Source organism: Artemia franciscana, chromosome 1 (assembly GCF_032884065.1).
Source record: "Artemia franciscana chromosome 1, ASM3288406v1, whole genome shotgun sequence".
Taxonomy (NCBI): Eukaryota; Metazoa; Arthropoda; class Branchiopoda; order Anostraca; family Artemiidae; genus Artemia; species Artemia franciscana.
Window position 1 is genome coordinate 53057345 of NC_088863.1, and position 15971 is coordinate 53073315.

General features: G+C 38.0%; 1 protein-coding gene across 1 annotated transcript in view; it reads left to right on the forward strand.

Annotated features, from left to right (window-relative positions):
- Window positions 1-1192: 1192 nt before the first annotated feature.
- Window positions 1193-15971, forward strand: part of LOC136031337 (phosphatidylinositol 4,5-bisphosphate 3-kinase catalytic subunit alpha isoform-like) — a 226435-nt gene continuing 211656 nt past the window's right edge. Inside the window, exon 1 of the mRNA XM_065710827.1 lies at window positions 1193-1369. Coding sequence (XP_065566899.1) covers window positions 1237-1369 — 133 coding nt within the window. The 5' untranslated portion in view covers window positions 1193-1236. The remainder of the gene's footprint in view (window positions 1370-15971) is intronic.

The window sequence follows — 15971 nt, forward strand, 5'->3', positions numbered from 1 at the left end:
ACAAAACGAGCAAAAATTAACATGAGCAGGGCTGATGACCCCCATGCCATCTCAAGACCATAGAAAAATTTGCGCTTTACTGAAAACAAAATATGTTTGAAATGTTTTCACCTGTCTTACCTCCATAAATAAAAAAAATTATCAAAACCTCAAGGAACAAACATGGGTATATGTCAATTAAATATAAGCAAGTTTCCAGAAATGGAAAACACAAACAACAGAAAAGTGCTTAAGAGAGTAATCACTATGGTCATGTGTTGAAACATCTCAAAGAATTGAGATAAGAAATAATTGTACAAAACTATCCATGGATTTTGTGATGTCCTTCATTCAACATTCAAACTTAAGTTACATTTCAAGTACAGAATTTTATCTATTCCTTAAAATTTGTCATAGCACAATATCATGGGACTTTAAGGAAAATGAGACTCATAATTGTTCTATTTTAACTGATTTTCTTTATTTATCTAATCTAACCATTTTTTTTACATTATAAAGAGGTGGGGGGGGGGAATTTTCTTTTATTTTTCTTCCGAAAGGTATGAATTAATACATAAGAACATAGAAATAAAAAAATTAGTGGAACCAGACCACATGTAAAATATAAACATGCTAATGAAAATGAATGTAATTTCTCATAGACCATTGTATAGGCTTTACATTTGCCCTGAAACTAGAAAAATTATCGATTACACTATTTATTATATTCTTATAGTTTTAAAGTGAAATTGACCATTTAATATTTTTTTTCCTCAATTATAGCAGCATTGTAAATTATTCCGACGTCCCAAGCCATTAAAAAAATATATTTAATTCATTCTTTATTGGCTGTTGAATACACAGTCATCTGCTGTTCCTTACTGTTAGACTATTGGACTTATTTTTGATTTTCTAGTGTTAATAGACCAGGGCTTAAGAACAAAATTTAATTTTTCCGTTTCGCCCTGATTTTAGGTGATTTCGATGAAGATGCACTTACTTATTATTCATAGCGGCCTTTATATTTGAGTGTATTTGATTACCTCAAATTAATATATCTTGGTTTAATAGTCATTCCAGCCTTGTTTTTTTTTTATACACGAAACAAGAAAAAATAAACAAAAATAATTAATTTCAAGAAATTTTATGCTATATTTAGATGCCACTCAAAAGGACATTCATTATTTAGAGCTTAGTCGTTATTCACCAATTTAGAAGAAAAGATAAAAACGCTTGTGCTTATAGAAATTTACAATAATGCCTCCTTCATCAGGTGAACTATGGGGATACCAGTTTATGCCCTCGACTATTGTTGTGGACTGTCTTCTACCCACTGGGATAATCATTCCATTGTCTTGCCAGAGAAATTGGAAGCTAGAAGAAATCAAAGGTGTTATTTTGTTCATATAGCCTAATGTGTAGCCTGTTCAATTGAATTAGGCCTAAGCTTACATCAAATTCCAGTAAAAAAAGCCAAGCTCTGCATGGTTGGCCACAGGTGGGCATTGGTCTAGTGTTTCTACTAGCTCCTTCTTAGAATCTATGGTAGCCTATTTGCCTTGAGAACTAACTGAAGAGAAGGAAACATGCTAAGAAAACAGTTCTTACTTCATAGGTTAATAGGCTAGCCTATGCAGAATAATCATAGTTAACACACATAGCATGCACGCTTGCTGCATTTTGAAGTGAGAATTGTTCTTTAAAGACATTCAAACTTTCTATCAATCACTGTCAATGCTTGACTCAAGTGTCAAACAGGTTCCTAGGTGGTCAATTATGCTTCAATCATTTGATTGATTGAAGCTTTTGATCAAAATGATTGACTGTCTTTGGGCATCCTTAAAATGGAAAATAGGTTAATATTTACAGTTCATATAGCCTAATTGACTTAGCCTTCCAATAAACTGAACATGCCACTCAATGCCTTTTTTGTTTTCTTTGCAAATGTAGTAGCCTAATTGCTTCTGTTGCAAGTTCAGATTTTAGCACTTTTTGACCCAATCTAACCTATCCTAACTATAAATAATTTTGGTAGCCTACTGAAAAAATGTAGGCCTAGTATTATTTTGTTGAAAATGACCAAGAAAACAGTGTAGAGAAAACATAATAGGCCTATTATTTTGCCAAAAACAACCAATAACTCATACTTTAATCAAAAATTCATAATTTTTAAGAGCTCAAAAAGTTTTTGAATTTGTATAGTAGTGATTATTATATTTGTAAAGAACATAAAAAGGCATCAAGTAGTATGTTCACTTTCTTGGTAAGTCAATTATATGAACTACAAAATATAGGTAAATGTTTACTTCTATTCCAAGTAAACTAAAGTGGATATTAGGCTACTACATATAGCAAGATTCTAATGATTGCATATTGTTTCTTTGTCATTATTAGAGAAGCACATCCATTTTTTAGGTTTCTAATACCCCCATTCAACAAGACTAAAAAGGCATAAATTGGGCTTGCTTACTGGTAACATTACCTGTAAAGCAAAGCATAGTAGTCCATGAGCCCTGCAGGGCAAGGTCTGTGTTCTAGGCTATATTTATTCAACAAAGAGTGATAAAACTAAAAAAAAACCTCAAATAAATATAGAATACAGACCTCACCCCACTGCCTGCAGGGCTCATGGACTAACATGCTTTGCTCTATAGCTAATGTTACCTGTAAACAAGTCCACTTTTGGCTTTTTTAGTTTGCCCCATGGAGGAGGAGGGTCAACCAGAAATGGACATGCTTCTCTAATAATGACAAAGAAACAATATGTGTTCATCAGAATCTTGCTATATGCAGTAATACTCACTTTAGAGCACTTGGAACAAAAGTAAACATTTACCAAAATATTTACTAGGAAATCCATAATTTGGGCCATAGACTATATTTTCACATTTGGGGCATTAGGGTAAAGTATAGTGAGGATGCATGCAACATTTGTGAACTATGATTATTCTGCCTTCTTAGTACATGACTGCAAAGACCTGGCAATTTTTTACCTTACTTTACATTAATCCATCTGAGAGCTTTAAGGTATTCCAGACCTGTAGTGCTCTTGAGTTTGCAATGATTTCTTTGATGTACTATTCAGTTAATATGTATATTTGACCCAAGCACCTGTAACAAAAGCATAATAAGGCAACTGCAAGCAAGCACACAAGCATTAGCATTAATATATAAGCAAAAGCAAGCAATAAGTTCATTTCATCTTCCTTCTTTTCTTCATGTGATTCAATGATGTTCTTTTATTGAATATGCTCAACTTCAACTTCGTTGGGGGTTTCACCTGACGACCAGAACGTTTTTTTTTTTTTAGTACAATAAGTTCATTTCATTTCATTTATTTTTTTTTTTTTTTTTATTCGGTACAATAAGTTCATTTCATCTTTTTTTTTTTTCAATACAATAAGTTCATTTCATTTTTTTTTTTTTTTTTTTTTTTTTAAATTCGGTACAATCAATTCATTTCATCTCCCATCTTTTCTACAAATTCAACTTTGTTGGGGGTTTCACCTGACGACCAGAACAAGTTGCCATCGCCCTTCTTCCATGGTTAATCTGCTCTGCCTGAGCTGGATCCGTGGCCTCCACCTCTTTGTGTGTGACACCCTGCTTTGGTGTTGGAGACTCCACTGTAGGGGGGTCTGTAGTCTCTTGGGAATCAGCTAAGGGATTGGGAACATTCTTTGATGGCGAGACGCTCGAAGTTTCGACTTGGCAACTAGCATCATTGTGCAGGTCAGTCACCATTGGGTCTTGTCTTGATTTGATGTGTATTCTGTTGCGGTGGAACGTCCCTCCTTCTTCGAGATGCACATAGTATGAATGAGGGCTGTCGCCAGTCTTGCAAACTGTTGCCTTCTTCCAGGTTCCCTGGTCAGTCAACTGAACCCACACTTTCTGACCCGTTTTCAGTGGTTCCATATTCCTTGCATGCTGATTATAGTGTTTACTTTGTGCCTCTTGGGCCTTCTCCCTCTGTTGTCTGAATCGGTCAAATTGGAAGGCTCCTGGTTGCAATGTTTGTGTGATGCTGGGCAGGAGTGATCTCAGTTGGCGTCCCACCATTATTTGAGCCGGGGCAAATCCATCAACGGGTGTGTTCTGATACTCCAATAGTGCCAGATACGGGTCACTCTTGCTCTCAACGGCCTTCACCATGAGTCTTTTAGCAATTTGAACAGCCTTTTTACTTAAGCTGTTGGACTGAGGGTAGTTTGGGCTTGAGGTTGAGTGTAATATTCCCCAGTCAGTCATAAATTGCTCAAATTCCTTTGCGCTGAACTGGGGGCCATTGTCAGTTGTAAGTCGCTCGGGAATCCCATATCGGACGAAGTGAGATTTCAGTTTGTTGATGACCTGCCGTGATGTGGTGTTTGTCAGGCGATCCACCTCAAAGAACCAACTCATGTAATCGACAGTGACCATGTAATCCTGTCCGTTGAGCTGGAACAGGTCAGCAGCTACATGCTGGAATGGGTAGTCGGGTATTTTATGCAGGATCATCGGCTCCTTCTGTTGGTTCATAGCAAACTTGGCGCATACCTCACAGTGGTTGACCAGCCTCTCGATATCTCGAGTGATGCCTGGCCAGAATACAGACGTTCTTGCCCTCTCTTTGGTCTTCGCCACTCCTAGATGGGAAGAGTGTAATTGGCCTAATATGCCTGCTCTCATGCATATCGGGATGACTATGCGCTCCCCTTTAACAACAAGGCCATCAAGTTCTGTCAACTCATGACAGTAATTCCAGAAGGGCCCAAGTTTTCTGTCTAGGCTCTTTTTATTGTTCGGCCAACCCACTTTTATTGTTTCCAACAGGGAGTTCAGTGTTTTGTCTTTAGTCGTTTCTTTACGTATTTGTGCAAGCCTTTGGCTTGCTATGGGTACAGTTTGAAGGACTGAGTGAACCAGAATTTCCATGTCTACCTGCGACTCAATGTCTGTATCCGCAAGGTGCAGGCAGGATAGGGTGTCTGCTACAGGGATAGTCTTTCCAGGTTTGTATCTAAGCTTGATATCATATGGCTGAATAGCCAACATCATTTGCTGCAGCCTTGGAGGTGCCCTTTGTATAGACTTTCCAAAAATCGACTCAAGAGGCTTGTGGTCTGTGGTCACGCATATCGTTCTTCCAAACAGATACTGGTGAAATCTTTTGCAAGCAAAGGTTATTGTGAGCATCTCTTTTTCCATTTGGGAGTATCGCTGCTCTGTCTCACTTAGAGAGCAAGATGCAAAAGCGACGGTTGCTCTGTCTGTTGATAGCTGGGCACCCAAACCATGCTGGGAAGCATCTGTGATCACCTCTATCTCCTTGGCCTCTGGATCAAAGTAGGAAAGGTTTTTGGAGATTGCATTCTGAATCCCTCTCTTGGCCTCCTCGTGGCTTGTATTCCATTCGAACTTCTGCTGTTTGGACAGGTCTCTGAGGGGTTTGTTCAGCGTAGCCAGGTTGGGGATGTATCTAGACAAGTAATTGTACATTCCTAATAATGTCTGTAGTTCCACCTGGTTTTGGGGTGCAGGCATGTTTTCTAACGCCTGGGTTTTCTCTGGGTCTGGGACAATGCTGCTTGTTGTCAGTCTGTGTCCGAAGTAGGTGATGGCAGTAGTGTCAAAAACACATTTTTCTTTGTTGAACCGCACTCCCTTGTCTCTTGCAGCTTGGAGTACTGCCCTCAGCTTGGCGTCATGTTCAGCATCACTACAACCAATGCCTGCAATATCATCAACAATCAGCCCAATATCCAGTTCTGTAAAGACTTCCTCCATCTTTTGCTGGTATTCGTCCTGCGCTGAAATCAATCCAAATGGGTATCAGTTCCATTTATACCGGCCATACATGGTGTTGAATGTTGTCAACTCAGAGGATGGTTTGTCCAACACCATTGACCAGTATCCATTTCGGGCATCCATCTTAAAGAACTTCTTTGCACCTTTGCACTTCGCTGCTACTTCATCAAATAAGGGTATAGGGTAATGCGGTCTCTCAATTGCTCTGTTTAAGTCAACAGGGTCCAAACAGATCCTGAGTGACCCATCTGCCTTTCTCACCAGAACCAAGGAATTCACCCACTGTGTTGGCTTGGTCACTTTTTCTATGACTCCAAGTGACTCCAGTCTGTCTAACTCCTCTTTGAACTTAGCTTGTAGTGCAAAAGGAACCCGTTTTGGCGGTTGTATAGTAGGGATTGCACCCTCTTTCAGATATATATTGCAGGTTCCAGGCAGTGTCCCTATGCCCTCAAAGACATCACTGAATTCATTTAAGAGTTTTTGGATGACTGGTCTGATTGGGGCTGGATTGCTGACACTGAGGACAAACTTGATCAGCTGAAGTCGTTCACTGGACTGGCGGCTGAGGATGGGTGCTCTATCTGTGCAGACCACATGGAAGGTATGGGTCTGGGGGGTTTGGTTCTTGTACTGAACTTTTAGGTTGGTTGTCCCCAGTACCTTTAGCTGTTCTCCGGTGTAGCTGGTCAGCACATCAGCAGTTGGCAGCAGTGCTGGCTTTATTGCCAATTTGTTGAAGTCTTTGAGTGGCAAAATATTGGCCTCGGCACCAGTGTCTATCTTGAACGCCAATTCACTATCGTTTTCTGTCAGTGTTATCAGAGCATAAGGCTTTTCCACCTTTTCTTCTGTGGAAATGGACTCAATCATGAATTCTCTTCCATCTTCCAATTCGCTTCTTGTTTCAAGTTCATGTACTACTTTGCTCTTGCACATTTTGGCAAAATGGTTCATCTTCCTGCATTTGCTGCACTGCTTCCCTTCTGCTGGGCACTTATGGCTTCTTGAGTATGGGCCACCACAGAAATAGCATGCAGGGGAATTTTTCGTCTTTGAACCACTTCCACCTCCTGCTTAATTGGAATCGGCGCCTGTTCGTTAAGCATGAGTGCTTGGGTCTCTTGCACAGTTTCTATAGCTCGACTGCACTCAACTGCTCTAGCCAAGGTAAGTGTGGCTCCCTCACTGAGAAGCCGCTCACGGATTCTTGCATTCTTGACTCCAAAGACCAACTGATCTCGAACTAGCTGGTCTTCTAGGGTATCAAATTCACAACCCTTGGCAAGTACTTTCAACTGAGTGACATATGACTCAATGGTCTCTCCATCCGCTTGGTTTCTCTGATGAAAGATGTATCTGGCAAAGATGGGGTTTGCACTTGGCTGAATATAATTCTCGAACTTGTCTAGATATACTTTTGGCTTGTTTGCCTCTGCGTCAGTTAAGGTCCAAGTGGAGAACACATCCTGTCCTTTTTCTCCAGTCCAGATCAGTAAGTATGAGCATTTCACTGCATCTGATTTTCCATTTAGTGGACCAGAAAACATGAGCTCACAATGTCTCTTAAATTTTCTCCATTCTGATTTTAGGTTGGGGCTTGACCAGTTGATTGATGGAGCTGGTGTACTATCCATGTTGAACTTCTGACACCATGCAATGATTTCTTTGATGTACTATTCAGTTAATACGTATATTTGACCCAAGCACCTGTAACAAAAGCATAATAAGGCAACTGCAAGCAAGCACACAAGCATTAGCATTAATATATAAGCAAAAGCAAGCAATAAGTTCATTTCAGAGTTGACTGCCTGTTGAACCCCCTCTGCTTCTTCTCCTACTCTTTGTGAAGTTGGTTTTTGAAGGACTGGATGGAGGGAGCATTGACAGTTGAATCTTTCAGTTTATTCCAATGATTTATGACTCTTCTTGAAAAGAAAGTTTGGCAAGTTTTAGATTAGGAGCTTGACTTTGGTAGCTTCTTGGAGTGTCCTCTTGTGTTGTGCTGGCTGGTACTGAGATTGCCACCAAAGATTGCTGACTTTTTGTTCTGTAGCTTGTAAGTAAGCATCATATTGCTGCACAAGCGTCAGTAAACCAGAGCGGGTAGTTTGAGGTACTTGAGGCGGTCCTCATATGAGGTTGATGCTAGACTCCTTATGCATTTTGTTGCTCATCTCTGTACGTTTTTGATGAGCCTCACATCTTGTTGATAAGAAGGACCAGCAAGACACATGCCAAAATTGAGATGAGGTCTGATGAGAGCCTTGTATAATTTTATAAATATAGATGCCTGTCTGCTGTTGAGGGTTTGTTTTAAAAGTCCAAGACTGGAGATTCCACAGGAAACAACATGCTGGACATGGCTGTGAAATTTAAGTTTATCATCAATAATGACACCTAGATCCCTTTCTTCTGTTCTGTTCTTTAGTTGCTCTCTTAATTTGGTGGTGGGGTTGTAGATCATGTAGTTTGCCATTGGATTATTGGGTCCAAGGTGTAATACACAGCACTTTCCTACATTAAATTAGAGAAGCCAGTCATGGGTCCAAGCTTGTAACTCATCTATGTTGTACTGGATACTCTGAGGGCAAGCAATACCAAAGAGTTTGCCATCATCAGCAGACAGGTGCATGCCATTTTCAATATGGTTAAATATATCATTGATGTAAATCAGAAAGAGAGTTGGACCATGTACAGTTCCCTGTGGTACCCTACTCATTACTTCAGGCTTGTCAGAGTATATTGGTTTGCCATCTGTAGTAAATAAGCAAACTTTCTGCTTGCACTTTGTCCCAAGATTCACAAAGTCCCAAGATTAGAATTTAAATCAGTTTTTAAACTTTTTTTGCTTTTGCTGGCTAGTAAGATACTCTAAATATTTCTTCTGCTGTCATAACATAGGTTGCTGTTGTCATAAGTTAATGAATCAATGTAAGGGTTTTGTCCAAACCCCTTGTAACAAAAAATACCAATGCCATAGACAAAAAGTGTTGCAAATCAGATGAATTCTCAGAGTAATTTTTGTAGGTCTGCATGCTCTTTTCAATGAATCCATTTGCTGTGGGGTGGTAGGGGCTAGATATGTTGTGTTTGATACCCTAATCTTTTGTGAATAAGTGAAATTCCTTGGAGTTGAATTGGGGCTTATTATCTGACTTCAGCTGAGTAACCACATGTGTAGCAGTAGTAGAGGTTAAGATATCCAGCCAACAATAGTCAATAGTTATGATATAGTCTTTGCCATTCCACTCAAACAGGTCACACCAAACTGTTGCCAGGGTAGGGCTGGAAGTGGTGTGCAAATCATTGGTTCTTTTTGGTTGTTGGCTTTTGTTTGAATGCAGACATTGCACTTTTGGATACATATCTTGATCTATTTTCCTATGCCAGGCCAGTAGACTGTCATTTGAGCTCTCTGCTTTGTTTTGTCTGTTCCTGAGTATGAAGAATGCAAAGCCTTATAAAATATTTTCTTGTAAAATGCTGGGGATGACAGTTCTGGAGCCTTTACAAATTAAACCATTGTGCATTGAAAAGTCCTGATGAATGTTCCAGTATGGCACTATTGTGTTTGAGCATGATTTTCAGTTACTTGGCCAATGTTCTTTATTAGTCTTTCTTAGTGCTTTCAGTTTATGATCTACAGCAGTCTTTTGCCTGATTTCCTCTAGTTTGCTGTCTGTAGCAGGTAGAGCTTTAACAAATGAGTGGACAAATATTTCGATTTCTTCATGCATATGTTCATCCACATCTGCAAATGAAGTCTTGATAGTGCATCTGCAACTGGGATTTCTTTACCAGCCCTATATTGAAAAATGAGGTCATACAGCTAAAGAATTCGTGAGGCATTGAATTCTTGGTGAAGCTGTATGAAGAGGTTTTGTGAGAATTGTTTCAAGGGGTCAATGATCTGTGACGACTTGTACTCTGCTTCCATGGATGTAATGGTGAAAATGACAGCACCCATAGACAATTGCAAACAATCATTTTTCCAGTTGAGAATAATATTGCTCTAACTTACTTGGTGATCTTGATGCATATGCAAAAACTTTCTCATTTGTAGATATTTGGGCTCTGAGTCCATGTTTTGAGGCATCAACTTTCAGCTCTAGAGTCTGGCTGGAACTATCAAAGAAAGCCAAGTTCACAATTCTTTGGTATACTTTAGGCAGGTGGTGTGAAAGTCCTTCTAATCAAATTCAGTTGTTTTGAGCAGGTCTTTCAATGGTTGGCTTTGAGTGTCAAGATTTGGGATACATCTGGAGAGGAAGTTCAGAATACCCAAGAGAGTTAGAAGCTTGTCCTTGGATTTTAGTAAAGGCATCTCAATGATTGCTTGCAACTTCTTCATGGTCAGGTTTAATACCTGTACTGCTAAAAATTTGGCCAAGATAGCAGACTGATTGAACAGAAAACTTGCATTTTGCTCTATTAAACTTATACCTTTTACTTTTGCTCTTTCTAGTATAGCTTCATGTCATCTGTCATGTTCTTCTAGGGTGGCTCCATAGATGAGAAGGTTGTCTACAAGTATTTTAAGACCCTCTAGCCCTTGTAAAATTTCTTCCATCTATTGCTGGAACTCATCCTGTGCAGACATTGAGCCAAATGGATTTCATTTCCAGCAATACCTACCTTAAATTGTGTTGAATGTGATAAGATCTGATGCACTTTCAGAAAGGGTCATTGACCAGTAGCCCGAGGTAGCATCTAACTTTGAGTAGTACTTAGGTCCACCATTACATCTTCAAAGGTTGGAATGTTGGAACAGGGTAATAAGGGTGCTCGATAGCTTTGTTAAGATCAACTGGGTCAATGCAAAGTCGAACAACCCCATCTTTTTTTTTCTACCAGCACCATTGTGTTCTCTGACTTGGTAGGTTTTTCTACTTTTTCTATTATTCCAATATTTTCTTGCATTTCAAGTTGTTTTTTCAGTCTTCCTCTCATTGTAACAGGAACCTTTCTTGCAGGAAAAGCTATTGGAGTGGATCCTTCCTTGAAATAAACCTCACACTCTCACTCTATTTTCCCAATGCCAGAGAGCAATTGTTCATATAGTGCAAGAACCATTCAAGTTTGCTGATTGACTCTTTTCTTTTTTTATGTCTACATTAAGGACAACTTTCACCAAGTTTAGTTCTTTGCTTGATTTTAATTGACAAATAGGAATAAAATTATCATCAACTATGAAGAAATTGCGTTTTTGTTCTGTGTTTCCATAACTACATGATAAAATACAGGTTCCAATGGTAGGGATTGTTGAACCACACTAACAATTGAGTTTTTGCTTTGTATGTGGTACTGCTGGTTTTGGAATTAGTAAACTAAAGTAATTTTGTGGAATGGTGTTTACTGGAACTCCATTGTCAATCTTAAAACTGATTGAATACTGGTTTTTAATCTTTAATAAACTAAGAGCCTCATCCTTATTTCCATCTTGTTGGACAGTATAAAGCAGAATTTCCTCTTCTTCAACTCCCTCTGAAGCTTTACTCAATGCAGTGTCTTCAATGGCATGCTTTGTTTTGCCTCAACAGTCTTTTGCAAAGTGATTAAGTTTTTTACACTTTGAGCATACTTTCCCTTTTGCAGGGCAGGTATGGCCAGGCCCATAGGTTCCACTACAAAAGTAACATTCAGTCCTTTTTTGTCTTAATCTTGAGTCTATTGGTTTTTGCTGTCTTTTGTGGATTGTTTCAGCTTCTTGTTTGATGGGAGAAGGATTAGACTCGTTTTCAAATGATCTGAGCTGTGTCTGGATTGTTCCTTACACTCTACAAAGTTCTACTGCTCTTTCTAGTGTTAGGCTGTTTCCTTCTGCAAGTACTTTCTCATGTATTCGGGTATTTCTAATACCATAATCAATTTTATCTTTAGCCATCTCCTTAGGATCATGGTATCTGTAAGGCTTAACTAACAACTTCAACTCAGTAATAAATGTCTTGAGTGTTTCTCCTTCATGTTAGTCATGCCTTTGAAAAATATATTGAGCAAATACTTTGTTCTTTTTTGGAGCTGCATATTGTTGAGGCTTCAAAAGGTATGGATCAATTTTGTTCTTATTTTCTCCCTCAATTTCTACAGTTTTAAAATGTCTCTTACTTTTTCACCAGTCACAATATTCTTTTTCCTTTTTCACTATAAATAGGTATGCACAATGGATCTTCTCTGTCTTCCCAGATTGAGGACCAAGAAACATTAGTTTGGCATGTTCTTCAAACTTTAACCACTCCTTATCTAGGTTCCTGACTCCCAGTTCATTGATGGTGCTGTTACTCCTTTCATTATTATTCTTTGACTACAAACCTCACTTCCTACACCATGTAGAAGTCTGGTATATTTAATAGTTTAATATGACTAAAGCAAGAAAATATTAGCAGGATGCTACAGGACCCATCAACAGCTAGGGAACAACTGCATGAACACAAGGTTTCAATAGATAAATCCCTGAGATGCAAAAAAAAAAAAATGACCATTTTGATTCTGCTTTGGCCCTCTAGCCTATATTTTCAAAAATCCAGATCATTTAGTTCTTTTTGAGGAGGCAATTTTAATATCTAATTTAAATGTCTTATCACAATGTTTTAGTGAGGCAATTGAGATTAAAAATATATAAATAGGACCTTTGCTATAAATAGAGATACTGGAGATATTTCCATAAGCCCAATTTATAACAACTTAATATTAAATAATTCAAATAAAATGTGTCTGGTTTGTTTTGGTTAAGTTTCTCTTTGTCTCTTGTAAATTCTGCTTCAAATGGTTAGATTTTTTTAGCACTGAAATTGACTTGGTGGAGGTCCTTGCTAAAATATTTGCTTATTGTTTCTTCATATTGCTCCACTGGTTGACCCTACCTTCGTTTCTCTCTGTTTTTTGATTTTTTTTTCATTCATTAAATTTTCTCTTCTTTGTTCTGTAGAAGTAGAAACACTGCCATTCCTCTTGTTTAGGTTTTTTCTTGCTATCCTGGAAAGCAATAGAGTTCGGTGAAGGAAACTCTTAGGAATAAATAGCCTTAGTGATCTTGCAGCAAGACATTTGGAAGCACTTAAATCCACTTGTTATCTTTGCAGAGGGCACTGACCTTTAACAATCTTTGTGTTACAAAAGTGATGCCTTGTAAAATAGATTTTGTACTCAAATAAGGCACAAAACAAGTGTTTTTTGCCACATATCCATGCTTAATTGTAATTTGTATGGTTTTAAAGGCCTGTAAAATTATTTATTAAAATTGGAAAAAAGCCTCAGTGTGGCATAAAATATTACTAAAATAACAGGATTATATTTTCAAAGCTATAGCAAGTAAATAAGAGATGGAAAGCTCAAAATTCAGGTAAAACATTTTCAGTTAGAATCCAGATAGATATAGATGTGTAATGTAAGCATATACAATCTTGTAAGCCCTTAAAAATAAGAAAAGGGTAAACATAGTTGTATAGAAATAGCTTCTAATGTTATAGCCTATTATTGACCCTGGATCTATTCCTGAAGGTTTTATTCATCTAACTATGCCATTTCTTAAGATTGCCCTAACTAGCACCTAACAAGCACCTAACCAGAATTTTATCAACAATAAATTGAAAAAGAAAATTTTGTGTGCTCCCATGGTTGGTTGCTCCTATAGGTTTTGAATGTTAAAAAGGGCTATATAAATTCTAATTTTTAACTCAATTACTTCTTCCCAGCTTTTAAAAATTGTTTTTTTTTTTTATTGGATTAATAGAAGAAAATGTTCTGCAACATAAAATTTTCAAAGAAAAGTAAAGAGCTACAGTTAACCAAATATTAGGAGAAATAAAGTAAAAAAATTTCTAAGCCTAAAACTACAGTAAATATGTAGTTTTAGTTAGGTTTAGTTGTATTACAGATAAGATCACAGAAGAAAATAACAGATGAAAGTGGATTGACAGTCTACCTGCTGGCCTATATAATTAAAAGTAAGTAAGTATGGGCGAGTGGTATATGCAGCAATGGATTATGGAAAACATCTAAAATGCATGGTTAGCATTGGAGTAGAAAAATGGCTTATAAATGAAATGAAAGCCCCAGAACTGCTACATAAACTGTGATTTTTCTAGATTTTTCTTGTATAGCTTGAAGAAAAAAAGGGGGTATCCCTGCATATACCATTTGTCCCACTAAGTACTGGGGGTGGTGTATCTTGAGACAAAAGGCTGTATACTCTGAGACATAGTAAAAAGATTTGTGTATTGGTAGAAAAATTTGACTATTCATCATATAAAAACTGCATTAAAAATTCAACTTTAGTAAAAATATCTCAGGCACAAGACTAGATTACCAGTCAGCAAACACAAAGTATGACGCTGCTCTGGAAGCTTTACCGGGTGCTGGGGTAGGAGGCGACAACTTTTTCAAAATGTCTTCCCTTGGATAAAATATTGAGTCTTCTTGGTCCAGCCACTTCCACTTTCTTAGACCTGCCATGCACATGACACTCACTCAGACGCTGTTCTCGTTTTTCTCTTGGACAGACCCAGGGAAATAGTCTCCGTCATAAACAACTTTAACAAAATCTCTTGTAGAGACACTGTCAAAGATCTCTTCCTCTTTCTCACTTTCATCTTCCAATTCACCAATTTCATCTAGTTATCATTATCATCATCAAGAATCCTTTTTTCATCATCACTTCCTTCTGAATCCATGAATAGCTTTTTTTCTGGTCTTTTCTGCTTTTCCAGCTCTTTCAACAGTTCCAACTTTTCCTCTAGCCCTGCCATCCCATGTTTTTGTTATCGTTTCTTTCAGCTTCTTGTTCTTCAATCTGTCTTTTCCGTACAGGAGTGTCAGTAAGAATTTTTGTAGAGCCTTTCTTCCTGACTCTGCCACTCAGTACATGTGGCTTGGCTTTAGGGTATGGCCAAACTTGTTGTGGTGTCACAGGAACTGAAATGGGTCTAGAGGATTGTTCAAGTCCACTTGTACTTGGGGTTCTGACCAGGTTGTTTCCAGGTTCAACTGGATCCAAAGCATCAGGTGCAGGTCTGTCAGTTACAGCAGAGGTTAGAAAATTCTTTTCTGTAAAGATATCTGGCCTGTAGGGCCATATCCCTGTCTTCTGAAAGCCCCTCATTATGTTGTTTGGCATGGAAGATACAGGGAGGCTTTCGCCAACAAGAGATGCAGTCTTGTGCAGTCTTGTATATTGTCACAGTCTTCCCTGGCCTGGACAGCATCCAGTTCTCCATAGCCTTGTTGTATTGGCATTTGATGGGAAAATACACACAAATTTCCAATGGCTGGAACCTGTGACTGCAGTGAGGCGCTATTGTTAGTAAACTGATACCAGACTCTTTTGCAAACTGCACAACTGCAGAACAACAAGAGATGCAATCTCGTATATCGTCACAGCCTTCACTGGGTAGGACAGCATCCAGTTATCCAAAGCCTTATTGTATTGGCATTTGATGGGAAAATTCACGCAAATGTCCAATGGCTGGAAACCTGTGCCTGCTGTGAGGTGGTATTGTTAGTAAACTGATACCAGACTCTTTTGCAAACTGCACAACTGCAGAAGTACAAGCGATGCAATGTCGTATGTCCTCATGGTCTTCCCTGGACTGAACTCAGTCCTGGTTGAACTTTGCTAAGGTAAGGATGCTAGGACTGTTTTGAAAATTTTTCATTTTAGTTTTATTGATTTAATCCTGTTGTAAGTTGTTTCCTCTTATATATTTTTGTATTGCTGAGGACGGCCCTTGGACATAGGGCTGAAATATTCATTCTAATTTGTTTCCCACTGTCCTGAGAAAGTCCCTTTTGTTCTTCTTGTTTTTGGTGTTTGTGATTACTGAAAAAAAAAACCAATGAGGATGGATTGATGGTTTACCCATATGCTGGTATAATTCCTGAATGTCCTAATAATTTTGTATTTATTCAGCTAAAAACAAGTCTAGTTGTACTGAAAACATTTTTTTCAAGCTATGTGTTTTTATTTCTCATAATCTCTAAATAAAGAAGAAAAAAAATCACCATCATAACCAAGATTATTGACAAAAACAAATGAATATGGATTGATTATTCATGGGTTGGATGAAATGTTAAAACAAATTTCAATAGTAGTTGAAAGTTCTTAAGCCGAACTGACCAGACATGACAATAAACAACAAAGAGAGATAAAACAAACAAAGACAGATAAATAAACAACAAAGAGAGATAAAACTCCACAAAAAAAT